At 36.9% G+C, this 21,874-nt stretch overlaps 1 protein-coding gene across 1 annotated transcript; it reads right to left on the reverse strand.

The window, feature by feature from the left end:
• Positions 1–18,004: 18,004 nt before the first annotated feature.
• Positions 18,005–19,023, reverse strand: LOC145131044 (zinc finger CCCH domain-containing protein 39-like). Its single transcript, XM_079065777.1, has 2 exons — positions 18,507–19,023; positions 18,005–18,228 (listed from the first exon to the last, which is right to left on the reverse strand). The coding sequence occupies exons 1-2, from the start codon at positions 19,021–19,023 to the stop codon at positions 18,005–18,007; spliced, it is 741 nt and encodes a 246-aa protein (XP_078921903.1).
• Positions 19,024–21,874: the final 2,851 nt, after the last annotated feature.

Below are 21,874 nucleotides of genomic sequence, written 5' to 3' on the forward strand. Positions count from 1 at the left end.
AGTTTGAAAAGTAAGAAATCCACTTGTTTGGTAGTTATTAATCACATGTGATTGATATAATAACTATCATAGTTCAACTTGTATTCCCCTCCATAAAAGCATTTAAAATCATTTAAAAGGTTAATTAAGGGGTATAAACTCACCTGTAGTGAGTGGTTTGGATGAACGGATTGTTATAGGATGCTAAGTGTCAAGTGAAGACTTGAACACACACAAGGATCCTAGTTAACATATAATAACACATATATGTGTCCAGTTAGTCATTAAACAACTAATTAACCAAGTTAATACATCCTAAGACATGTAAAACACTTTATTTAAGTGCTATAAGTACTAAGGATTGCATCTAAGGGTTGTAGGACTTGGCTATTGAGTTTGGGGTCCAAGGGTAAACTCTTTATGAGTTTACGGTTTTGGGACCAACTCCATTGGAGTTTACGGTCGTAAACCCATGAGTTTACGGCCGTAAACTCATGGTACTTTTACCATTTTGTGTTTTGAAGCTTATAAGTCCTAAATAAGCATTCCTACTTCAAGTCTAAGCCTTTGGAAGTGATTAGGGCACCATTTCACCCCTTTGTGGAGTTTACGGTCCATGGACCATTTCTCCTTCGGTTTACGGCCGTAAACCCAAATGGTTTATGGTCTTTTTGATGTTTAAGGTCCTAAGAACTTTAAGGATATGTTCTAGACTAGTATCCAAGGCTTGGTTAGGGACTAGGGCACACTTTGGCCCCTTTATTAGGGTTTACGGTCCAAGAACATCTTGGACCGTAAACACCTTTGATCTTGTGTTTCCTTATGTTTTCTAGATGATTAAGAAGTGAAGTAAGCCTTATAACAAGCCAAGGTAAGAGTACTTACTATGTAGAAGCTTGAAAGGGTGTTAGAAGTCCAAGAACACTAGTGTGTGTTCTTGGTGTTCTTGGTGAAACTAAGAACACTTGAAGATCTACACAAATGGAATGATTTCACGGATGAAATCATGTAAGATCACTAGATTAAGGAAGATATCGACTAAACAAAGCAAGAAACACTTACTTTATTGAAGATCTTGGGGAAAAGTCGGATGATACTTGAGAGAGAAATGGGTTCTAGTTCTTGAAAATGTGAAAAAGTGAATAAAATGGCTAAGTGCCATATTTATACCCCTTGGGGTTTACAGCCGTAAACACCTTGTTTAGGCCGTAAACTCCAAACTCTTGGAGTTTTGGGACTTTATTGGTGCACAATAAACCCTAGGGTATCCTCTCTCCTGTTATCTCTTGAAGTACTAACTTTAAAACACTCAGACTGAATCCAAAATGCTTAACAGTTAGCAGAAACAGTTTTGACTTCCATTGAAATGAATGGTTGTACAGAATAGAAATTTCGGGTTGTCACATCATCCCCCCGTTATAAGGAATTTCGTCCCGAAATTAGGGTTTAAGCAAATAAGTAGTTACAAATAACTAAGTAAAAAGACGAGGATATTTCAGTTTCATCTGATCCTCTCGCTCCCAAGTGAATTCAGGTCCTCGCTTGGCGTTCCAGCGAACCTTCACTATCGGGATACGGCTTTGTTTCGTTTGCTTGATCTCCCGGTCCATGATCCCTACAGGTTCTTCCACGAAGTTGAGGCTCTCGTTGATCTCGATCTCGTCGAGTGAGATTACAAGAGTCTCGTCGGACAGACACTTTTTCAAGTTCGAGACGTGGAAAGTAGAATGTACGTTACTGAGTTCGAGTGGTAAGTTAAGTTTGTAAGCTACAGGGCCGATTCTGGCAAGAATCTCGAAAGGCCCTATGTACCTTGGATTTAGCTTTCCACGCTTTCCGAAGCGTATCAAACCCTTCCAGGGTGAGACCTTCAATAAAACACGGTCGCCCACCTGGAATTCCAACGGTTTCCTTCGTTTATCAGCGTAGCTTTTCTGTCGGTCTCTAGAGGCTTTCAATCGCTCACGAATCTGAACGATCTTCTCTGCGTTTCCCGAATGATCTCCGGACCTGTGAGAGTGCTTTCAGGAACTCGTCCTTTAGCTAACTGGGTATCACCCACCTCAGCCCCGCACAGAAGGGATCTGCACTTTCGGCCATAGAGGGCCTCGAATGGAGCAGCCTTTATGCTCGTGTGATAACTGTTGTTGTAGGAAAATTCGACAAGGGGTAAATAAGTATCCCATGCTTTCCCAAAGTCGATCACACAGGCTCGCAACATGTCTTCCAAGGTTTGGATAGTCCTCTCACTTTGTCCGTCGGTCTGTGGATGGTAGGCTGTACTCATGTCCAGCCTAGTTCCTAGGGAACTTTGTAGCGACTGCCAGAACCTCGAAGTGAATCTACTATCTCTGTCCGAGATAATGGATATGGGAACACCGTGCAGTCGTACAATTTCCCGAATGTAGGTTCTTGTAAGCTTCTCCATCTTGTCTGTTTCTTTGATAGGCAGGAAGTGTGCGGACTTGGTCAATCTGTCGACGATGACCCATATGGTATCAAGTCCACCCGTTGTCTTGGGCAACTTGGTTATGAAGTCCATAGTGATCCGCTCCCACTTCCATTCCGGTATCTCCGACTGTTGTAGAAGACCGGAGGGTTTCTGGTATTCGACCTTGACCTTGGTGCAAGTAAGGCATTTACTCACGAAGGTAGCAATCTCTGCTTTCATGTTAGGCCACCAGTATAGCTTTTTAAGATCCAGATACATCTTATCTGAACCTGGGTGAATGGAAGAACAAGTGTTGTGCGCCTCGTTCATGACCAAGTCTCTGAAACCACCGAGTTTCGGGGTCCAGATCCGATCCATGAGATAATAAGCTCCGCCACCCTTGACCTCCAAGTTCTTATCCATCCCTCTTAGGGATTCACTCGCCACATTTTCAGGTTTCAAAGCATCGAGCTGAGCCTCCTTAATTTGTGTGGACAAGTGTGAATGGATAGTCATAGTCAATGATTTGACTCTACGACCAGAATATTCTTTCCGACTTAGGGCGTCAGCTACTACGTTGGCTTTACCCGGATGATAACGAATTTCGCATTCGTAGTCACTGAGTAGCTCGACCCACCGTCGTTGTCTCATGTTGAGCTCCTTCTGGTCGAATATATGTTGTAGGCTTTTGTGGTTTGTAAAGATAGTGCTTTTTGTACCATACAGGTAGTGTCTCCAGATCTTTAGAGCAAACACAACTGCTCCTAGCTCAAGATCGTGGGTAGTGTAGTTGACCTCGTGTGTCTTTAGCTATCTCGAGGCATAGGCGATGACCTTACCTCGCTGCATCAGAACACATCCGAGCCCTTGATTTGACGCATCGCAATAGACAACAAAGTCTTCTATCCCTTCGGGGATGGATAGTATTGGTGCGGTGCACAAGGCTCGCTTGAGCGTTTGGAACGCTCTTTCCTGCTTCTCTTCCCAGTCAAAGGCCACGCCCTTCTGGGTCAGTGTTGTAAGAGGTTTCGCAATGCGGGAGAAGTTCTGAATGAACCTGCGATAGTAGCCAGCGAGGCCTAGAAATTGACGAATTTCGGTAGGCGTCTTCGGTGCTGACCAGCTCTCAATGGCTTTGATTTTGGAAGGGTCCACGTGTATTCCCTCTTCGCTAACCACGTGCCCTAAGAATTCGACTCTTCGGATCCAAAATTCGCATTTTGAGAACTCCGCATAGAGCTTCTCCGATCGTAATGTTTCTAAGACTAGTCGCAGATGTTGACTATGTTCCTCCTTACTACGAGAGTAGATAAGTATGTCATCGATAAAGACGATGACGAACTGATCCAAGTAAGGACGACACACCCTATTCATTAAATCCATGAATACTGCGGGCGCGTTTGTTAATCCGAACGGCATCACTACGAATTCGTAGTGCCCATAACGAGTTCGGAAGGCTGTCTTCGGAACATCCTCCCCTAGCACTCGTAGTTGGTGATATCCGGACCTTAAGTCTATTTTCGAAAAGAAGCTCGTCCCTTGAAGTTGGTCAAATAAATCGTCAATACGAGGCAGAGGGTAACGATTTTTGACGGTCAGTTTGTTGAGATCCCTGTAGTCGATGCACATTCGAAACGATCTGTCTTTCTTCTTGACGAACAAAACTGGAGCTCCCCAGGGTGAGAACTTGGTCTTATAAAGCCTTTGCTGAGCAGTTCGTTAATTTGACAGGACAGTTCCTGCATCTTTGCAGGTGCTAGACGATAGGGCGATTTGGCTACGGAGGTAGCCCCTGGAACTAAGTCGATTCTGAACTCGACTTGACGTTGCGGAGGTAATCCTCGGAGCTCTTCTGGAAAGATGTCGGGAAAGTCGCGTACTACTGGAATGTTCTGAATGTCTTTCGTTTCTGGGCTCACATCGACCACATGAGCAAGGAATGCGCGACATTCCTTTCGCAAGAATTTCTGAGCTTGAATGCTCGAGATGATACGAAGGTTCGTGCCGGGTTTGTCGCCATATACTACTAGAGTTTCGCCAGACTACAGATTAAGGCATACAGCCTTTTCGTAACACATGATGTCGGCACGATGAAGACTCAACCAATCCATGCCGATAATGACGTCGAAACTTTTAATTGAGACCGGCATGAGGTCGATCAAAAATGAATGGCTATCTAGAGTTAGGGTACACCCTATGAATATATAGCTAGTGCTCTCCGTCTTTCCATTAGCCATTTCTACAGTGAACGGTTCTTTAACTGCTCATGATTTTTGCTTAAGTAAATGAGCAAATTTTTGGTTCACGAAACTCCTCTCCGCTCCACTATCAAACAGAATGCATGCATAAGAGTTGTCGAGGAGAAACGTACCCGTGACCACTGTGGGGTCGGCAACCGCTTCCTCGTGGCCTATGGCCAGAACTCTTCCCACTCTACCGGTATTCCCTGCCGTTGGGAAGTCCCTCTTGTAGTGGCCCACCTTGCCACAACCGTAGCAAGCTTGGCCCACTCCTGCGTCGGGGACTTGGTTGAGTGGCCTAGCCGGAGCTTTGAAGAAACGGACGGTGTGCCTCTTCCTGTTGCAGTTCGAACACTGCATTTCCCGGCAGGCTCCTGTGTGGTGGAAGTTGCACTGGTTGCACCTAAGCAAGCTTCCAGCGTACTGCTTTACCGGAGCAGCAGCAGTGGCAGGTGCTATCGCAGCATTAACTGCCACGATCTGCTGCTTTTTAGCAGCCTTTTTCTTCTTTTTGTCATCCCAGAACTTCCGCTTGGAATCAGCGGTTTTGGAAGGTTCTGAGATGGCCAGGGTTGTTGTTGCAGTCGGGGTACGAACCCCATGATCTATAAGCCGATGTGCCAATTGCTTGGCACTATCGAATGTAGTGGGGTTTGAAGCCAAAACATTTCCCTGGAATGGAGGCACCAACCCCCATATGAATCTCTCTATCTTCTTCCCCTCTGTGTGAACCATGTTGGGACAGAGGGCCACCAGTACACAGAACCTGGCGGTGTAGGAGACTATGTCGGAGCCCTTCATGGTTAGGCTCCACAGTTCTTCCTCTAGTTTTTGGATTTCGCCCCTCGGGCAGTACTCCTCAATCATTAGCTCTTTCAGAGCTTCCCAGCCCATGGCATTAGCCACCACAAGAGATAGTGACTTGACATGGCTATTCCACCATGTCAGGGCTTTCTCCTCAAAGGTGCAAGCAGCGAACTTGACCTTGCTCCCCTCTGGACAGGAGCAGATTTTGAAAACCGATTCGGTCTTCTCGAACCATTGCGAGAGGGCAATGACTCCGCCGGTCCCTCTAAAGGACTTGGGCTTGGGCTTGCAGTTAGTGAAGTCCTTATAGGAGCACTCTCTCAAGCGCACAGGAGCTTCACCAAGAGTATATTGAACAGGGGTTCCTCCTCTAGTGGAACCAGAAGAATGATATTGAGCCATGGCTGTAGCCACAGCCGCAGCTACAACAACATTCAGAGCTGTCGTATCGATTTGAGGAGCAGGTGGTGTTGTAGTGATTGGAGGATCGCCTCTTGTCGATCGGCGTGGAGGCATCTTTCAACTATCATTTTAGAAAGATGAAGATATTGATAAGAATTTAATAGGAAAATTTGATGAGAATGACTCATGGACTAACTCTCCATAGCCCAACAGTACAATTGAATAGTACGATTTGAATGTAGATCTAGTACTAACAGGTGATAGCGTTTGGAGAATAATTTCCGTGAGATTAGATATCTGTCAATAATACTGGAATTACAGATGTAATAAGTTCAGGAAAAATGGCCTAGAAGTAGGCCCTACATCAACCAAGATGGGAAAATTTTGACAGAACTACGACCTAATCAAGACCTAACAGGTCTAAGATTTATAAGGATAGGAAATTAGACTAGAGTTTTTACAGAAAGAAGGTTATATTCAAGAGAGAAGTCGATGGGACTCTATCGGCGACGAGAACTACTAGAGTGAGCTCTTGACTCCGACAGAAGACGTTCTATGTCCTTCATACGCCTTTCAGATCTTGCTTGCTGAGCTCGAAGTTCTCTGACTTCAGCTTGGGTTTCATCAAGTTCCCTCTGTAGAGCTGCATTGCGGACCTGAGTCCTCTCATGAGCAGACTCTAGCTGGCGAATGCGGAATGTGTTAACGCCAGAGTTGGAGTCAATCTCCACGACTCGGTTGATATTTGCTCGACCTTGCTCGGTGTTCCGAGCAATCCTACGGACCATGACGGGTAGGACCCTGTCAGTTGAACCTCCCTCGGTGAGGTTGTAGAAGCTTCTGTCTCTATTGTAGGGAATGGGTTGGCCCTGTTCCTGACTCCATCTGTTCAAGTTTGTGGCCCACAGAGGTGTGAGTCCTTGAAATGCTGGACGAGGATTCAAGTTTGGGTTTTGAGCAGCTGGGGGTAGGTTGTTGACTTCAGGTTCCGAGTCAGAACCATCAGAAAAGCCTTCAGCTTCATGATCATCCAATGGGATTGGGTGATCATCTTCTGGATCTTCACCAAGCCATCCAGCATTGCCTTCGTTGGGATAGTATGGGTCTCCGGGGATATGGAATCCAGCCATGAAATCTACGCGAGAAAAGGGATAAAGAAATAATTAATAGACGAACTAACTAGATAATTATAAGAGGATCTTTATCGGTTACTCCAATACTTGTTTAGTGCATACCAGTTATATGTACTCAAAATAGGATAGACCTTCGAATAGGTGACCCTAACTCTAAGCCCACAACCAAACAAGGAACAGGAAGTAGAGCAAAGATCACAGATTCTAAGTCTATGACATCCTAGTACATATAACCTTAGCGTATCCACTCAGCAATTATTGGCATACTAATAAAGACCATTTTAGTTCTCAGATAAGTAGTTATAGTAACACAAAATACTCCTATAGTATTTTAAGTTTATGTTCTGTTCTACTGTTCTCATTGTAGTAGTGTTGGTAAGTTTTTAGACTTGTTGCAACCTCACAACCACACTTAGGCACATGCTAGTCACTCCTCGGATAATATAGTTGATCAGGCTATATCTTCCCAGGGTTGACCATATGTCTCTAAGTCTACTTGTGTTGCCCAACAATCGTAATACTTTTGTTCTGTCCTAGTGACACTGATTTTAGTATGAATGCAGGCATGTATACTTAGTTAAATATTTTATTATTTAAAAGTATAAACTCTTTATCAGAGTATTTTAATCCCGCTGTGTTTATAGTTCGTATATCTTTTATGGGTTGATATACTCGATTCACTATAAAGCTGGCTCTGATACCAATCTGTCACACCCCAAAACCATGAACGGCGGAAATGTTCGGGGGTGGAGGACGTCATGTACAGTATCAAAACAATGCAAAGTAGTAAACAAGCAACAACATCATCCATTGCATTAATAATATAATTTAATACAAGTGTGTTCTGTCAAGTTATATAGACACCAAAAATATGAATCAAAATAAAAGATGAGTCTTGAACGAGCTCCATTTTCTCAAAACCTCGCACCGGTACCTGTCTACTGGTGATCTGAGAATACAAGTTATTTTGAAAGAGTTTATCAGCTTTAAAGCTGGTGAGTTCATAAGTATATTAGTGTCTGTATTTTTATGAAAGTGTTTGTAAGTCTATAATGTATAAGTTTGTAAAATGTTTGTAAGTGTTTGTAATTGTTTGAAATCCCCTAGAAAACCCTATGTTTCCTACTAAAAGTAGCCTTCTACCAAGGCATCTAGTATCTGTGTGTGTATCTCTTGTAAGAGTATGAATTTTCCCAAATCTGACTATCATTAACCAAAAATATAGTTTTTACATTATTGTTTATTGTGTGAAGGTCACAAAATGAATGCAATGGGAAAATGAAATAGTACTGTAGTGTTGTATTAAGTAACTACTGTTGTACTAACTACCTTAAACCAATTGTTATTTAAAGTACCATGTGATCGGCCTGTATCCTGCTACCGACTATAAACACGACGATGTAAGATGTCGGAAGAAATGACGTTTGGCACCCGTAGACTTGCAAGTCCCACTGTAGCGAGCAGCAAGGTGTAGGATAGTCAATCCAGTATAGATCTATACACAAACTCATACGCTCCCCACTTAAGGAGATTTTGGATACAAAACGGCCATGACAGGTAATGCCATGCCTCGTTACGTGGCTCACATAACTGTAGTAATGTTCTTGTATATGTATGTACTAGCTGTATTGTGTGTTCTCTCCCTGTCTAGCATGTATGTATGTTCTATCTGTATGGTATTGTATGTTCTCTCTGTATGGTATTGTTTCATGTATGTACCGACTCTTTGTATGTTTCATTGTTCTAGTAATAGTATTAGTATCTCCATAAACTATACCTATTATAGCTTACTAGTAATGTTGTTTGAATGTATGAACATGTGTGTATACCTCTGCTACCCAAAGGTATTGAACTGAATGAAAGAAGGAACTTTTATATCTATATACATATACATAATATATAACTAGGATTTAAAACGACCTTCGGAAAAATAACCTGAATACCCTAAGTCCACAACCAAACAAGGAACAGGAAGTAAGGTGAGCTATCAGTCCTAAGTCCTTTCAATCCTACTTATATAACTATATCTATATAGATACACATTTAACAGAATATAAGTTTAAAAGAGTTTAATAAAAGTATTTGATATGTAAAAGAGTTTGTAAAACAGTTTGAAGTAAAACAGTTTGATAACACAGTTTGAAAAGTAAGAAATCCACTTGTTTGGTAGTTATTAATCACATGTGATTGATATAATAACTATCATAGTTCAACTTGTATTCCCCCCCCCCATAAAAGCATTTAAAATCATTTAAAAGGTTAATTAAGGGGTATGAACTCACCTGTAGTGAGTGGTTTGGATGAACGGATTGTTATAGGATGCTAAGTGTCAAGTGAAGACTTGAACACACACAAGGATCCTAGTTAACATATAATAACACATATATGTATCCAATTAGTCATTAAACAAATAATTAACCAAGTTAAGACATCCTAAGACATGCAAAACACTTTATTTAAGTGCTATAAGTACTAAGGATTGCATCTAAGGGTTGTAGGAGTTGGCTATTGAGTTTGGGGTCCAAGGGTAAACTCTTTATGAGTTTACGGTTTTGGGACCAACTCTATTGGAGTTTACGGTCGTAAACCCATGAGTTTACAGCCGTAAACTCATGGTACTTTTACCATTTTGTGTTTTGAAGCTTATAAGTCCTAAAGAAGCATTCCTACTTCAAGTCTAAGCCTTTGGAAGTGATTAGGGCACCATTTCACCCCTTTGTGGAGTTTACGGTCCATGGACCATTTCTCCTTGGGTTTACGGCTGTAAACCCAAATGGTTTATGGTCTTTTTGATGTTTAAGGTCCTAAGAACTTTAAGGATATGTTCTAGACTAGTATCCACGGCTTGGTAAGGGACTAGGGCACACTTTGGCCCCTTTATTAGGGTTTACGGTCCAAGAACATCTTGGACCGTAAACACCTTTGATCTTGTGTTTCCTTATGTTTTCTAGATGATTAAGAAGTGTAGTTAGCCTTATAACAAGCCAAGGTAAGAGTACTTACTATGTAGAAGCTTGAAAGGGTGTTAGAAGTCCAAGAACACTAGTGTGTGTTCTTGGTGAAACTAAGAACACTTGAAGATCTACACAAATGGAATGATTTCACGGATGAAATCATGTAAGATCACTAGATTAAGGAAGATATCGACTAAACAAGGCAAGAAACACTTACTTTCTTGAAGATCTTGAGGAAAAGTCGGATGATACTTGAGAGAGAAATGAGTTCTAGTTCTTGAAAATGTGAAAAAGTGAATAAAATGGCTAAGTGCCATATTTATACCCCTTGGGGTTTACGGCCGTAAACACCTTGTTTAGGCCGTAAACTCCAAACTCTTGGAGTTTTGGGACTTTATTGGTGCACAATAAACCCTAGGGTATCCTCTCTCCTGTTATCTCTTGAAGTACTAACTTTAAAACACTCAGACTGGCTCCAAAATGCTTAACAGTTAGCAGAAACAGTTTTGACTTCCATTGAAGTGAATGGTTGTACAGAATAGAAATTTCGGGTTGTCACAGTACGCGCAGCGTACTCTTCAGTACGCCTAGCGTACTCATTTGCCTTAATATTTCCTTTAAGGGTTAAACTTGACAACTTGGAAAAGAAGAAGGGTTTAAGAGATGCACCTGAATTCCGAGATGTTACAGGATCTCAACCGTTATACAACCTTTGGCTTCCAGTCGTACGATAACCATACAAAGGCTACTGTTAATACTTACAGTCGACTTATAAATATATAATCATACATACTTAATGAATAATATAGAAATTTGAACAATGATTCTATCCAAGAGCAATAAATCAGACAAGAACCATGCAATAGATATATACTAGAGTTCTTAGGCTATCCAATTCAACTATGTATGATCCCTACGACATTCACTTAGTGACCAACCATTATTACCAATACTCATCCAATCATAACACATAACAATATCAAACAACTAGTCAATCACATACATGATGAAGACTACCTAGTCTACTTGCATACTCATATCCTAGTAGTACCTATATCCTAACATACAAATGATATACAATGTCATATGCAATATAGTGAGAAACGCATCTAAGCTAAATAGTATGATCATAACAGTAGCTTCAACAATGAAATAACTAACCCGCACAACCTAATACCAACTTGAGACCAATCCGTAGTCATAAACTGGATTCCATTAAAGTTTTACCCCAAGGTCAAACTGGTCAAAAGCCAATGGTCAAAGTCAAAGTCAAGGGTCAATGACCATGCACACCGTGACCTAGTCTGTGTCGCGTTGTGAATCACAAAATGACAAAATTTTCGGGAAAACTCTCAAAGTCACGCCTTGAACTGCGACCATAATATGGACTTAATGGATAATGTTTTGAACTTTATCAAATTAGATCAAGGCTTACAACTTCCAGTTTTCTTCAAAATATGGACTGAATGGATAATGTTTCCAACTTCATCCATTTGCATGTCTCAAATACACCATTCTCTAACCTAGGTCTAACATTGAACCCAAAATTCTACTAAGAACCTGCATAGACCAAATAGCAAGATGTAAACCTCTCATTTTCACCAGAATGGGTTTAGAAATCTTCGTGTTGACATATTCCTATTTCTGTGCCCATTCCAGTTAAAGTTGGCTTTGCATATGAGTTCTGAGAGTTCTCAATTGGTTGCATAACAACTTGTAAGCAATGGGAGGCCCTTGTGCTGCCAGGTGGCAAGAAGTTTAGACTGCACAAGTTCAATCCATATGAGTTTGGATTTGTCACTAACCTTGTCTTGTGATTATGGTTTTGACAAATTCACATGGATAGGAACACATACACCATAAAATCTAAGTGTCATAAGGTTTCTCTCCGATTCATGAAAATGATGGTAAGGAAACGTTTTCACTAATTAGATTTTAAATAGATAGCAATTGTGATATTTGCATTCTCAAAGTCGTTAGTGGAGCGCGTGTGGTTAACCGGCACACTAACATGGACTTGTGAGGAATGGAAAAGGTGTAAACAATTGAGACTATTATTATGACATCCCTTTTCATAGTTCTGAAATTGTTTAGACATACATGTGAGCTATCTAAGGAAAGGTGTATGATTTTGATAAATTTTTATCAAAGCATCTCATATCAGAAATCTGAACTTTGGAAAGAAAGTCAATAAAGTATTGATCTCTAGAAGTCCAGCTGATTTCTGAGTACATGTCAAAGCTAGTGGGAGCATAAGTGTTATGCTAATAATCATCATGTTAGTGGGAGTATGATAATTATAATAAGTGTTGCAAGTTAGCAATATTAATTACATAAAAACAAAAGTTTCAATTTGGAAAAGTTGTTTTGCTATAATTAAGGGAGAGGAAAATATACATCATTTCAAATCTAAAAGCTTAGATCGTGAGATTTTAAACAAATTTAGTCAAGTATATATATGAATGTTATGTTGGAATGGTTCAATATAAGGAATTTCTATATATGGGAACATTATTTGCGTTCTAAAATTCGATTATGATTACGGCATCCCTTTTCATAATATGAATTATGAGAACATGGGAAATAGAAATAGAAATATTATAGCAAAAGACTGGTCTAGTATCATGTATTTATGTGAGACATCATGAATCGTGTCCCATATGCTTCGGATATAGGATAGATTGTATGTGGTATAATATTCATCTGTTCTAAATTTTTCCAAATGCCTAGAGCATTAAGAGGGAAAAAGTACTAGAATTGGATATGACTAATTTGATTAAGCAATTGTCGAGAACAATCTAAGGTTTACCAAAGATTGGTTGCTCAGGGACAGTTGGAAGTATAGTGTTAATTTTGGAAGGACCATTTTGACTTATTCTGAAAAGAGGCAACTCTTGTTTAGAAGTGATAGTTAAAATGAGAATATGGAAATATTCCCATAGGTGGAAGTTTTTCATTAAATCTGTGTAAGATTAGGAAACTTAATGCAAGAAGGATGTTCAAAGCAATGTACTTTGAATTTGAGACTTCGTTTCCATGGAATGATCTCCATTGGAATACTCTGTAATGACTGTTGACAAGTCTTTGTGACTTTGTGCATAATCATTACAAGAGGATTAGTGCATATAAGTTTAAAAATCTAACAAGATTTCGGTAAATGGCAGGAATTTAGAATTCTTGCATTTACGATAAGGATTTGGGATTGTGAAATGAGAATCATTGGAATTATGTTCAATCGATCTATTTCACAAAGTAAAAGATCATAGACAAACTTAGTGTGCATACTTGGTGTATGACATAACTAATGTTTGGACAAACATAGTGTGCATATTTGGTGTATGGCATGACTGTTGTTTGGATAAACATAGTGTGCATGCTTGGAGCATGGCATGACTATTGTTTTGATTCAAGTATAAAGTTGATAATTTGAAACAGTATGCAATGAATAATGTGTAATCAATATGGTGATAAATAAAAGGTGTTCTATTTATATCCATAAGTTCTGAGACCATATTGGATTCGATTATTCTTGTGTTTCACTTTGTATGTTTTGACTTCCAGAATAACTAGGTCGTTCTTCCTGAATGACTAAGTTATTCAAACCATCCACATTCGATAATACGTTGGAAGTAGGTATTAAGGCAAGACTGTCATGAAGCTGGTTTGTAGATGTCCAAGGTAGTCGACATAGCAAGAGTTGCTACAACATTCATGAGTGCTTATAAGTTCTGAGTATTGAATTAAACGCACGCTCATTTGACTCACTTCATGGATTTTATCACGGGTGATCATGAGACGATAATATCTTATATTCTTCAAACCTAGAGATATGAGTTGTTGCCTATGAGTTGGTTATACATTGATTATACGAAAACGTATTGGTAACTCGATGTTATAAAACGTGCCTTTGTGTATGATTCAACAAGTAGTATAACAAGCATATGATTCGAAGTTTATCCATTCCTTTTACCCTTAAAGGGATAAAAGCGATATATGTGGGCCCATCGATGATTTAGTGATGACACCCCGAAGTGCTTGGCCAAGGCTGGACTGATGTGATTTGTTCAATTAGTCACTCATCATAAATCGGAAATCGGGAAACAACAAATGGACAGAGAGAATGATTATAATCCATGTATCAGTCCATATGATATCTAGAATAGAGGAATATATGATCCCTTATCTAATGGACGCGTCATTGATTTGTTCAAAGTTCGATCACAACTTTTAAGAGCTACGATTGCTAATCGGGTTTTGAAGTCATACGTAATAATAGTTTTAGACTTATCCAAGTGGGAGACTGTTGGATTAGTGTCTAAGTCCATAACTATAATTGGTACGTACTTGACCCGATTGGCATGGTCCATTTGGGTTGCATGGCATCGGAACAATTTGGATAGACTTTTGTGAGAAAATGATATTTATGATTTGTTAATATATTATAAGTTCTAATATATTAATATGAAATCATATTATTTAATTAGTATTGATCAAGAATTAATTTCGTGATCAAAAGGAGACTAATTAAATATATGGGGATTGATGGTGTAAATCATTCATTCTTATATATGTGGGGTTATGATCCATAGTTCTTCATGTTGGGCTAAACCCATGGAGTAACCCATGGATACTCCATGGAGGTTTTAACCCATGGAGCATGGAGAATATGGAAAGACATAAGTTACATGGTTTAACCCTAATAGCCACCATATATAAGGACCCCATGGCTCAAGAAATTTGCACTAGTGTGTGTACATGAGGGCTAGCCGATTTGAGCATAGGAACCTTTTCTCTCAAGTTATTCCAAGTTGTTGGTGATGTTGTGTAAACCATTTGAGGTGTCACACTTGAGGCACTAGGATCTTAAGCTCCATGGAATCAAGCTACATAGAAAGTTATGTCTTCTAACTTGTTTATATTACCCAAGTATCAAAGATTGTATGCTAGTTAGGGTAATACCTTGGAAAGTTCAAATTTGCATGTATAATAGAGAAAACATAGATCCAAGGTATTTAGGTTTGCATGTACACCATAGGAGTGTTAGAATGCTCATAACCCATCACCACCCACATTCTGAAACCAGATGAACACTTCCCAAATTCTCAATTTTCAATAATCCCAAGCACTTATCATGGTACAACTCCAAACCTTTAAGTCATTACTGCTCGTGACAAGTTCTATGATCCTTGACCGGAAGGGACAGATTACCAATCCAACTACCCACTCATCGAAGGATCTCTTCATTCTAATCATCCTCAACCAATATGATTATGATCCACTTGCCACCGTTCCTTCCTTAGTAACGGTAGCGATCAGACCCAAGAGTCCTTAACTAAGCAACTGCCAACCATACTGAGCGACACAAGTACTTATGAGTCTGGACTTTATTTTCCCTTAAGGGGACAACAAATTTCCGTGAGATCTTTTCGTTAAAGGTTCTAATGTGAGGGCCACCCTCACATTGTAAGAATTTGGACTCGGCAGCAACTCTCTTGCACTCAAATCCGAATGCAATCCTTTATTTTCCACATCTACCCTAAATTCCAAAAGGCAACAAACTTGCACTACAACTGGCTCTTCTCTGATGTTAGACCAATCACACAAGTCCGACTACAGATCTTCTAAGCGATACCCCTGAATTGCTTCCATCATTGACCCACAACAAACTACTTGACCATCTAAAACCAGCTCAACAAAATGAGCCCCACTCTAAAGGTATGTAAACCATACTCTTGAATTTTCCATTTCAATAGGGTTTCTCTAGACTTTTTGATATTCATAGTATGTTGCTATTATTTGTGAAGACATAGATCCTCATAGATTGTATGTACCCTCTTAGTTGTTAAGTAATTTTTCCGCATTGTACATTTTTGTTTTGACCTATAAAAACCTTCAATATTTATTCCATATACACAGTTAGTCTAAGTTCATCGGTAGTAGGGCATCGCCATGCATCAACTTAACTTATTAAAGGCGGGAAAAGAAAATCAGTGCCAATTTTTACCTTTTTCACCCTTTCAAGTACACAACATTTATGTTATGATTTGTGTTGTGCCTATTAATTTTTGTATGAAATAAAATTTGTTTTCCTATTTTTTAATGTAGAAAATTTGTTTTTTTGGCAATCAATACTTCATATTAACATGGTAACATGCTAAACCTCTTTTTTTTTGTAATGTGTTGTTATTGGCCTTGGTATTGATAATGGTGATATTACTTGGTGCTGAATTGTTGTCCATCATTTTCCATTTCTCTTCTGGTGATATTATTATTTGTAGTATAAACACTTTGTTTTATGACAAGCTCCCCACTTTTAGTTTAAAATTGTGTGTTTATGTGCTCGATCCTAGTTGACCACCAAAAGTACACATTATGATGTCGTTAAATGTTTTTTTTCATATTTGAATAATTTACAATATCATGTTATGGACTTATGGTATCCTAAGAGGTTCAATTTGAATATCTTGTGTTATATAGATTCAGACCTTGGTGGGATCCTTGTTGTCCAAAATAGCATCGATGGAGTTTGTACCATCATTGGAAACTCCGTAGTATATTGGTCTGTTTTTAAAACCAATATTCGGTAACTTTGTCAACAATGAAAGAGGAAGATGTGGCAGCAGGTCGGACGTGCACACAAGTGCTTTGGATGAAGCAAAACCTTTATGGATCTTAGTATATCTCAAACAAGAGTCTTAATATTTTGTTATAACCTGAATGCTATTTGTTTGATTAAAAATCTTATCTTGCATTCACACACTATGCATAAATAGACCTAGGGCACCACTTTTTGCATGATTATGCTTTGAAAGATAATATTGTGCTTAAAAGGTTAGTAAAGATAATTTAATTGATGTATATACTCTCAATTAAAATCGTTTAGAAAATTACAATTAGGACTTGGCATGATTGAACAAAATCAATAAAAATATGAGACTGCTTTTGTGTGTGATTACTTAATTGTTGGTTGCTATCTATGCTCTCCTTATGATATGTTCTTTATTTGTGGGGTGCTATATTTTAAGGGAGCCAGGATTAATTCCCTTCTTTTCTACTTAGACAAAAGGGCGGGAAACAAGAGTCGGTGTAATTTAGTATTATTTATTTATTTGTTTCATCCATATAATGTATGAATTTTGTTTCTATTATATCTTAAAGAAAGGTATCATTATTGGTGTATCTATCCAATCTCTCTTCGTTTTAATGATGACCAAATCAAATCCCAATTTTGTATTTTTTTTCTAACAATTTCATTATATTTTATAAAAAAATATTTACAGTGAATTAATCAAAGAGTATAGAAAAATCTCCACCAATCGTTTTATTTAACCACCCAACAAGAAGATAATAATAACATAAGTGTTGCATTTGTATAAAGTCTGTGGTAAAAAAATGGTGCTAAACCAGCAAAGTATTGAAAAACGGAATTATATCAAAAATCTTGAAAATAATAGTTTAGTAGATATTATTTAGAATGAAATTCTACTTAAAAGACTCATCAACGGCTCCCATAAGAAGGCATTGGTTGTGTTAATTTCTTGCCCAAATCCTAGAGAGAAAAACTAGTTAGTTGACTCTCAGTGTCATTTTAGGATCGACACATCCAATTTAAGTCTATGCAGGCTGCATGCTTTCCCTGTCACATGAAACTCTTCAGGTTGCCATATATAAACCTTTTCTGGGGTTTATTTGAGCTAATAATTATTTATAATTAAGCTCTTGATTAAACTTGTAAATTTAATAAAAAAAAAGTAGCAATAAAGAACATTCAGCACATATGTAATCAAAATAATGCATAAAACCATCATATCCAAGAAAAACCAAACTCCAAACAAGTTTCAACAACACAATTAAGGAAGGCACCATTTTTTCAAGAAATGATAATGCCTTGTAGTTCTATATAAAAAGCAGCAAAGACATGTATATCAGTTTTTATCCCTCGAGGAGAGAAGAACCATAACCCATGTATTTGACACAAACACATATTTCATCTCAAGGGAACATAAAAAAAGAACAAATGTCCAGAATAAAAAGATAATTAGGTTTTCAGGCTATTACTTAATTATCTTGCTCGTCTTCTTCATCATCATCAATCCAATCTCCATAAATACGGTTGATCTTCGTATTTGATAATCTCAACTTTGCAAACCCCCTTCCTTCACCTCGTGTTAAAGGAACAGTTGTAGCAGAATTACTAGGCGGCAGTTCAGTCACTGGTAAGCGGAGCGAACTGGTGGCAGTGGAACCATGAACCACCATGGGTGTAACTGGTGTATTTAATTCTGAAAAAGAAAAATAATAAAAGAAAAACACATATGTAACCATAAATATACTTGAATACAGAACAAGAATCTAAGATGGTAAACCACAAAACAAGTATCTAAAATAGTTAACAATAAAAGTTAAAAAGATTAATGAAAAAGGAACAAGAATCTTTGATAGTTAACTGCATAGTGTTTCATTATTAGCAATAAAACATCATATTATCTCCATGGGCAAAACCAGTTAAACTTATATGTATATAAATCAAATAAAAACAGATGGACAAATGGATGTATACCTTTAATCCCATGAGCAAAGTGACATTTATCTCCTAATGCACATCTCCCCATTGTTTCCCACTTGCTACAAATTCGATTTTTCAAAAACTTAGCATTAGGATCACTGCTAGTAGTAGTAACTTTGATAATATGACTGCTATTGGCTTGACCACATTCAACCATAGTCTGAATCTTGATAACCGAATCCCCACTTGTTCTTTCTGCAATTTGACCCTTGAATTTGGCGGGACTTTCATGTAGAAAATTACATTTTTCTCCATAAGAGCATTCACCTGTTTTAGCAAACTTGTGACATATCTTCATCTGATATATGATTCTTTGATCATCATACAAATCTCGTCCTCTTTTATCCTTCACAAGCTCTAACCAATTTGGTGGGGGTTCACGTAAATCGTTAGAGCCATGGGCAAAAGTACAACTGTCACCATTTCCACAGTTTCCTTCTAGAAACTTGTGACAGATCCGAGTCTTGTAGAATATGTTGGTGGTTCCTTGATTCACAGGGTGTTGACTCATTGTTAGTGATTTCGTCAAAACTGCAGAAACAAGACAAAGTGCATCGATAATAAGATAATTTTTTAGGCTAACGCTCTGTTTGGCGTACTAGTTGAAAAACTAGTTTTTGCTTTATAAGGTAGGTGGTAGTTGACAAAGTAATAATGTTTTGTAAAATCTAGTTTATAGGATGATTGATGTAAAGTGACACACACACACACACACACACACACACACACACACACACACACACATATATATATATATATATATATATATATATATATATATATATATAGGTAGGTTCAAATGTTTCACATCTACTATGTGCAAAAATGTACAAATAAGAATTTAGTAAAAATTAAAGTCTTTTTTAATCAAATAAAGTTAGATATTAAATGATTTCCATAATTGTATATATATATATATATATATATATATATATATATATATATATATATATATATATATATATATATATATATATATATATATTAAATGATATCCATACTTATAATTCTTTTTTATGAAAACTAATTAAATTCGTCATTAATGTCAACAATAATATTATTTCAGAATAAATTCGTATCTAGAAGAATGAGGGTGTATTATAGTAAAATATACTCTCATTCTTCATATTTCATGCAACTTTATTTTATTTTAAATGAGTGAGTGCTGAAAAAAACACTAACACATATATAAAAACCTAGATACCAATTCATTCTGAAATTATGTTATTGCTGACATTAATGACGAATTTAATTAGTTTCCATAAAAAGAGAATTATAATTATGAATATCATTTAATATACATACAATTATGGAAATCATTTAATATCTATCTTTATTTAATTAAATAACTATTTAATTTTACTAAATTCCTATTTGTGTATTGTCGCACACAATAAATACAAGAAACACATTAACCTAATATATATATATATATATATATATATATATATATATATATATATATATATATATTGGAAAATTGTGTGAAACAATATAAACACATTAACCTACATCTGAAAACTTATAGAAAAAACATATAAATATATTTTTGGAAAATTGTGTGAAACAAGAAGCTTATTAATAGGCTATATCAAATGGCTTTTAAATTTTTTAGCTTGTAAACTACTTTAATGGTCGAACCAATTACTACAAAGCAATAAACTCAAAAAGTGAGGTAATTTATGCATCAAAATACAACCTAAAACTATTTCTTATTATAATAATTTTAGTTAAAAACAGTACAATACAGTGTTATGTGAACAATCGATCATGTTAACATTATGAAAAAAAAAACACATAGAACTTTTTAAAATTCAAAAATCCCATTATTTTTTTTAATGTTTATATATGAGGATTAAATGTGGAAATTAAAGCCATAAAAAAACTCTAAACAAAATTAAAAGCCAACCTATATGAATGGTGATTCTCAAAGCATCAACAAAGATTTGTTAATTAACAGTTTACAAAATTCAAGATTAAATATATCTTAAAAAGCTTTAAGATTGAATGTATAGAAGTGTGGGATTAAAACCAAAAGGCATTAAAAAGTTAATAACTATTAAAGGGGTTGATAATCAAAGATCGATCCTTTATAAATTTATTAATAATTGTTTCAAAATTCAAGTTTAAAATTTGTTGGCTTGATATAACAAATTTTCGGCTAAAAAATAAAAAACCAATTTACATATTTAGATCTAAAATACACATTAATTTTCTAAAATAAAATAAAATCTAACCTGGCAAAATTGTTGAAGATCAAAGAACTTTCTTGGCACCTCAAGAGCACTCACATAAAAAACCCCAAGTTATAAATGAGAAAACCCTAGATTACTCAAAGGTGGATTACAAAATTTAGATTTGATATACACATTAATTACTTATTTACATAATAGAAATACAATTAATGAAAATATCTGTAATTGATTACTTTCCATATATACATTAATGTTTTTTCAAGAAATGAGGTTTCAGGTGTATGATATTATGATTAGTTTTATCTTTGATTACTATCAAATTAGCATCCACATCTTCATCTGGCTTAATCAGTAGCCAACCTCAGTCGTCAATTTCACAAACAATACCAAACTAATGCCTCAGAAACATAAATGGACCTATGCACATCAATCTATTTTACTTAGTACCTTCCAAAACATCCATAAAATCACCAAAAATTAACACAGATGCATGACATTTCTAGACAAAATCCTCAACTAAAGGTCTACCCTTTCCTGTAGGTAGCATCTTGAATACAAAGGAAGATGGTTCTTGGACATGGGTTTGTCCTGAAAAAAAGTGAAAAACTTTTTTAACAGAAATTAGGGATTTAAAACAGTAGACAGGTTATGTTGATCAACTAAGGTGGAGGTGCCATGGAGTGACACGTGGAGATTCACCCATCTTGAACTTGAAGCAAGATGAAGAAGAAGAAATTAAACAGTTGGATTGAAAAAAATAGTTGAACCATCTTTCTGACTAATTTTGTATATATGTTTTTTTCTTCTTTAGGTCAAATATCTTCTTACCGAAATATTATCATTCTCTTTTATAGATTTTGGTAGTCTACTTGTGTATTCAAAATCATTTCTTTTAATAAAATGTAGGCATGCACCTATTGACATCTTTTATGCAACAGCGGACATATTTTTGTGGATAATGTATTGGGAAAAGATTTACCAATAGTATATCATATTAATATGAAAAAATTATATCCTCTAACCAAATCAAACATCTAAAAAGGTGTAAACTAATCTTTCTCAGTATAGAGAATTGCAGGTAAGACAAATTAAAATATAAAATTTTAAAGCTTTTATTCGCATGCAAAAACGGCCGCCAACTTTACCAAAAACGACATAACATGAATT

This window comes from Lactuca virosa, chromosome 8 (genome assembly GCF_052849685.1).
Source record: "Lactuca virosa cultivar CGN04683 chromosome 8, Lactuca_virosa_CGN04683_v6, whole genome shotgun sequence".
Classification (NCBI taxonomy): domain Eukaryota; kingdom Viridiplantae; phylum Streptophyta; class Magnoliopsida; order Asterales; family Asteraceae; genus Lactuca; species Lactuca virosa.

What these genes read in the sequence shown, in the direction of transcription:
- LOC145131044 (XM_079065777.1), bottom strand. Translation starts at nt 19,023, where the DNA reads ATGAGTCAACACCCTGTGAATCAAGGAACCACCAACATATTCTACAAG. An exon ending in CTTTGCTCATGGGATTAAAG is followed by an intron (nt 18,229 to 18,506) that starts GTATACATCCAT and finishes TTTCTTTTTCAG; the next exon opens with AATTAAATACACCAGTTACA.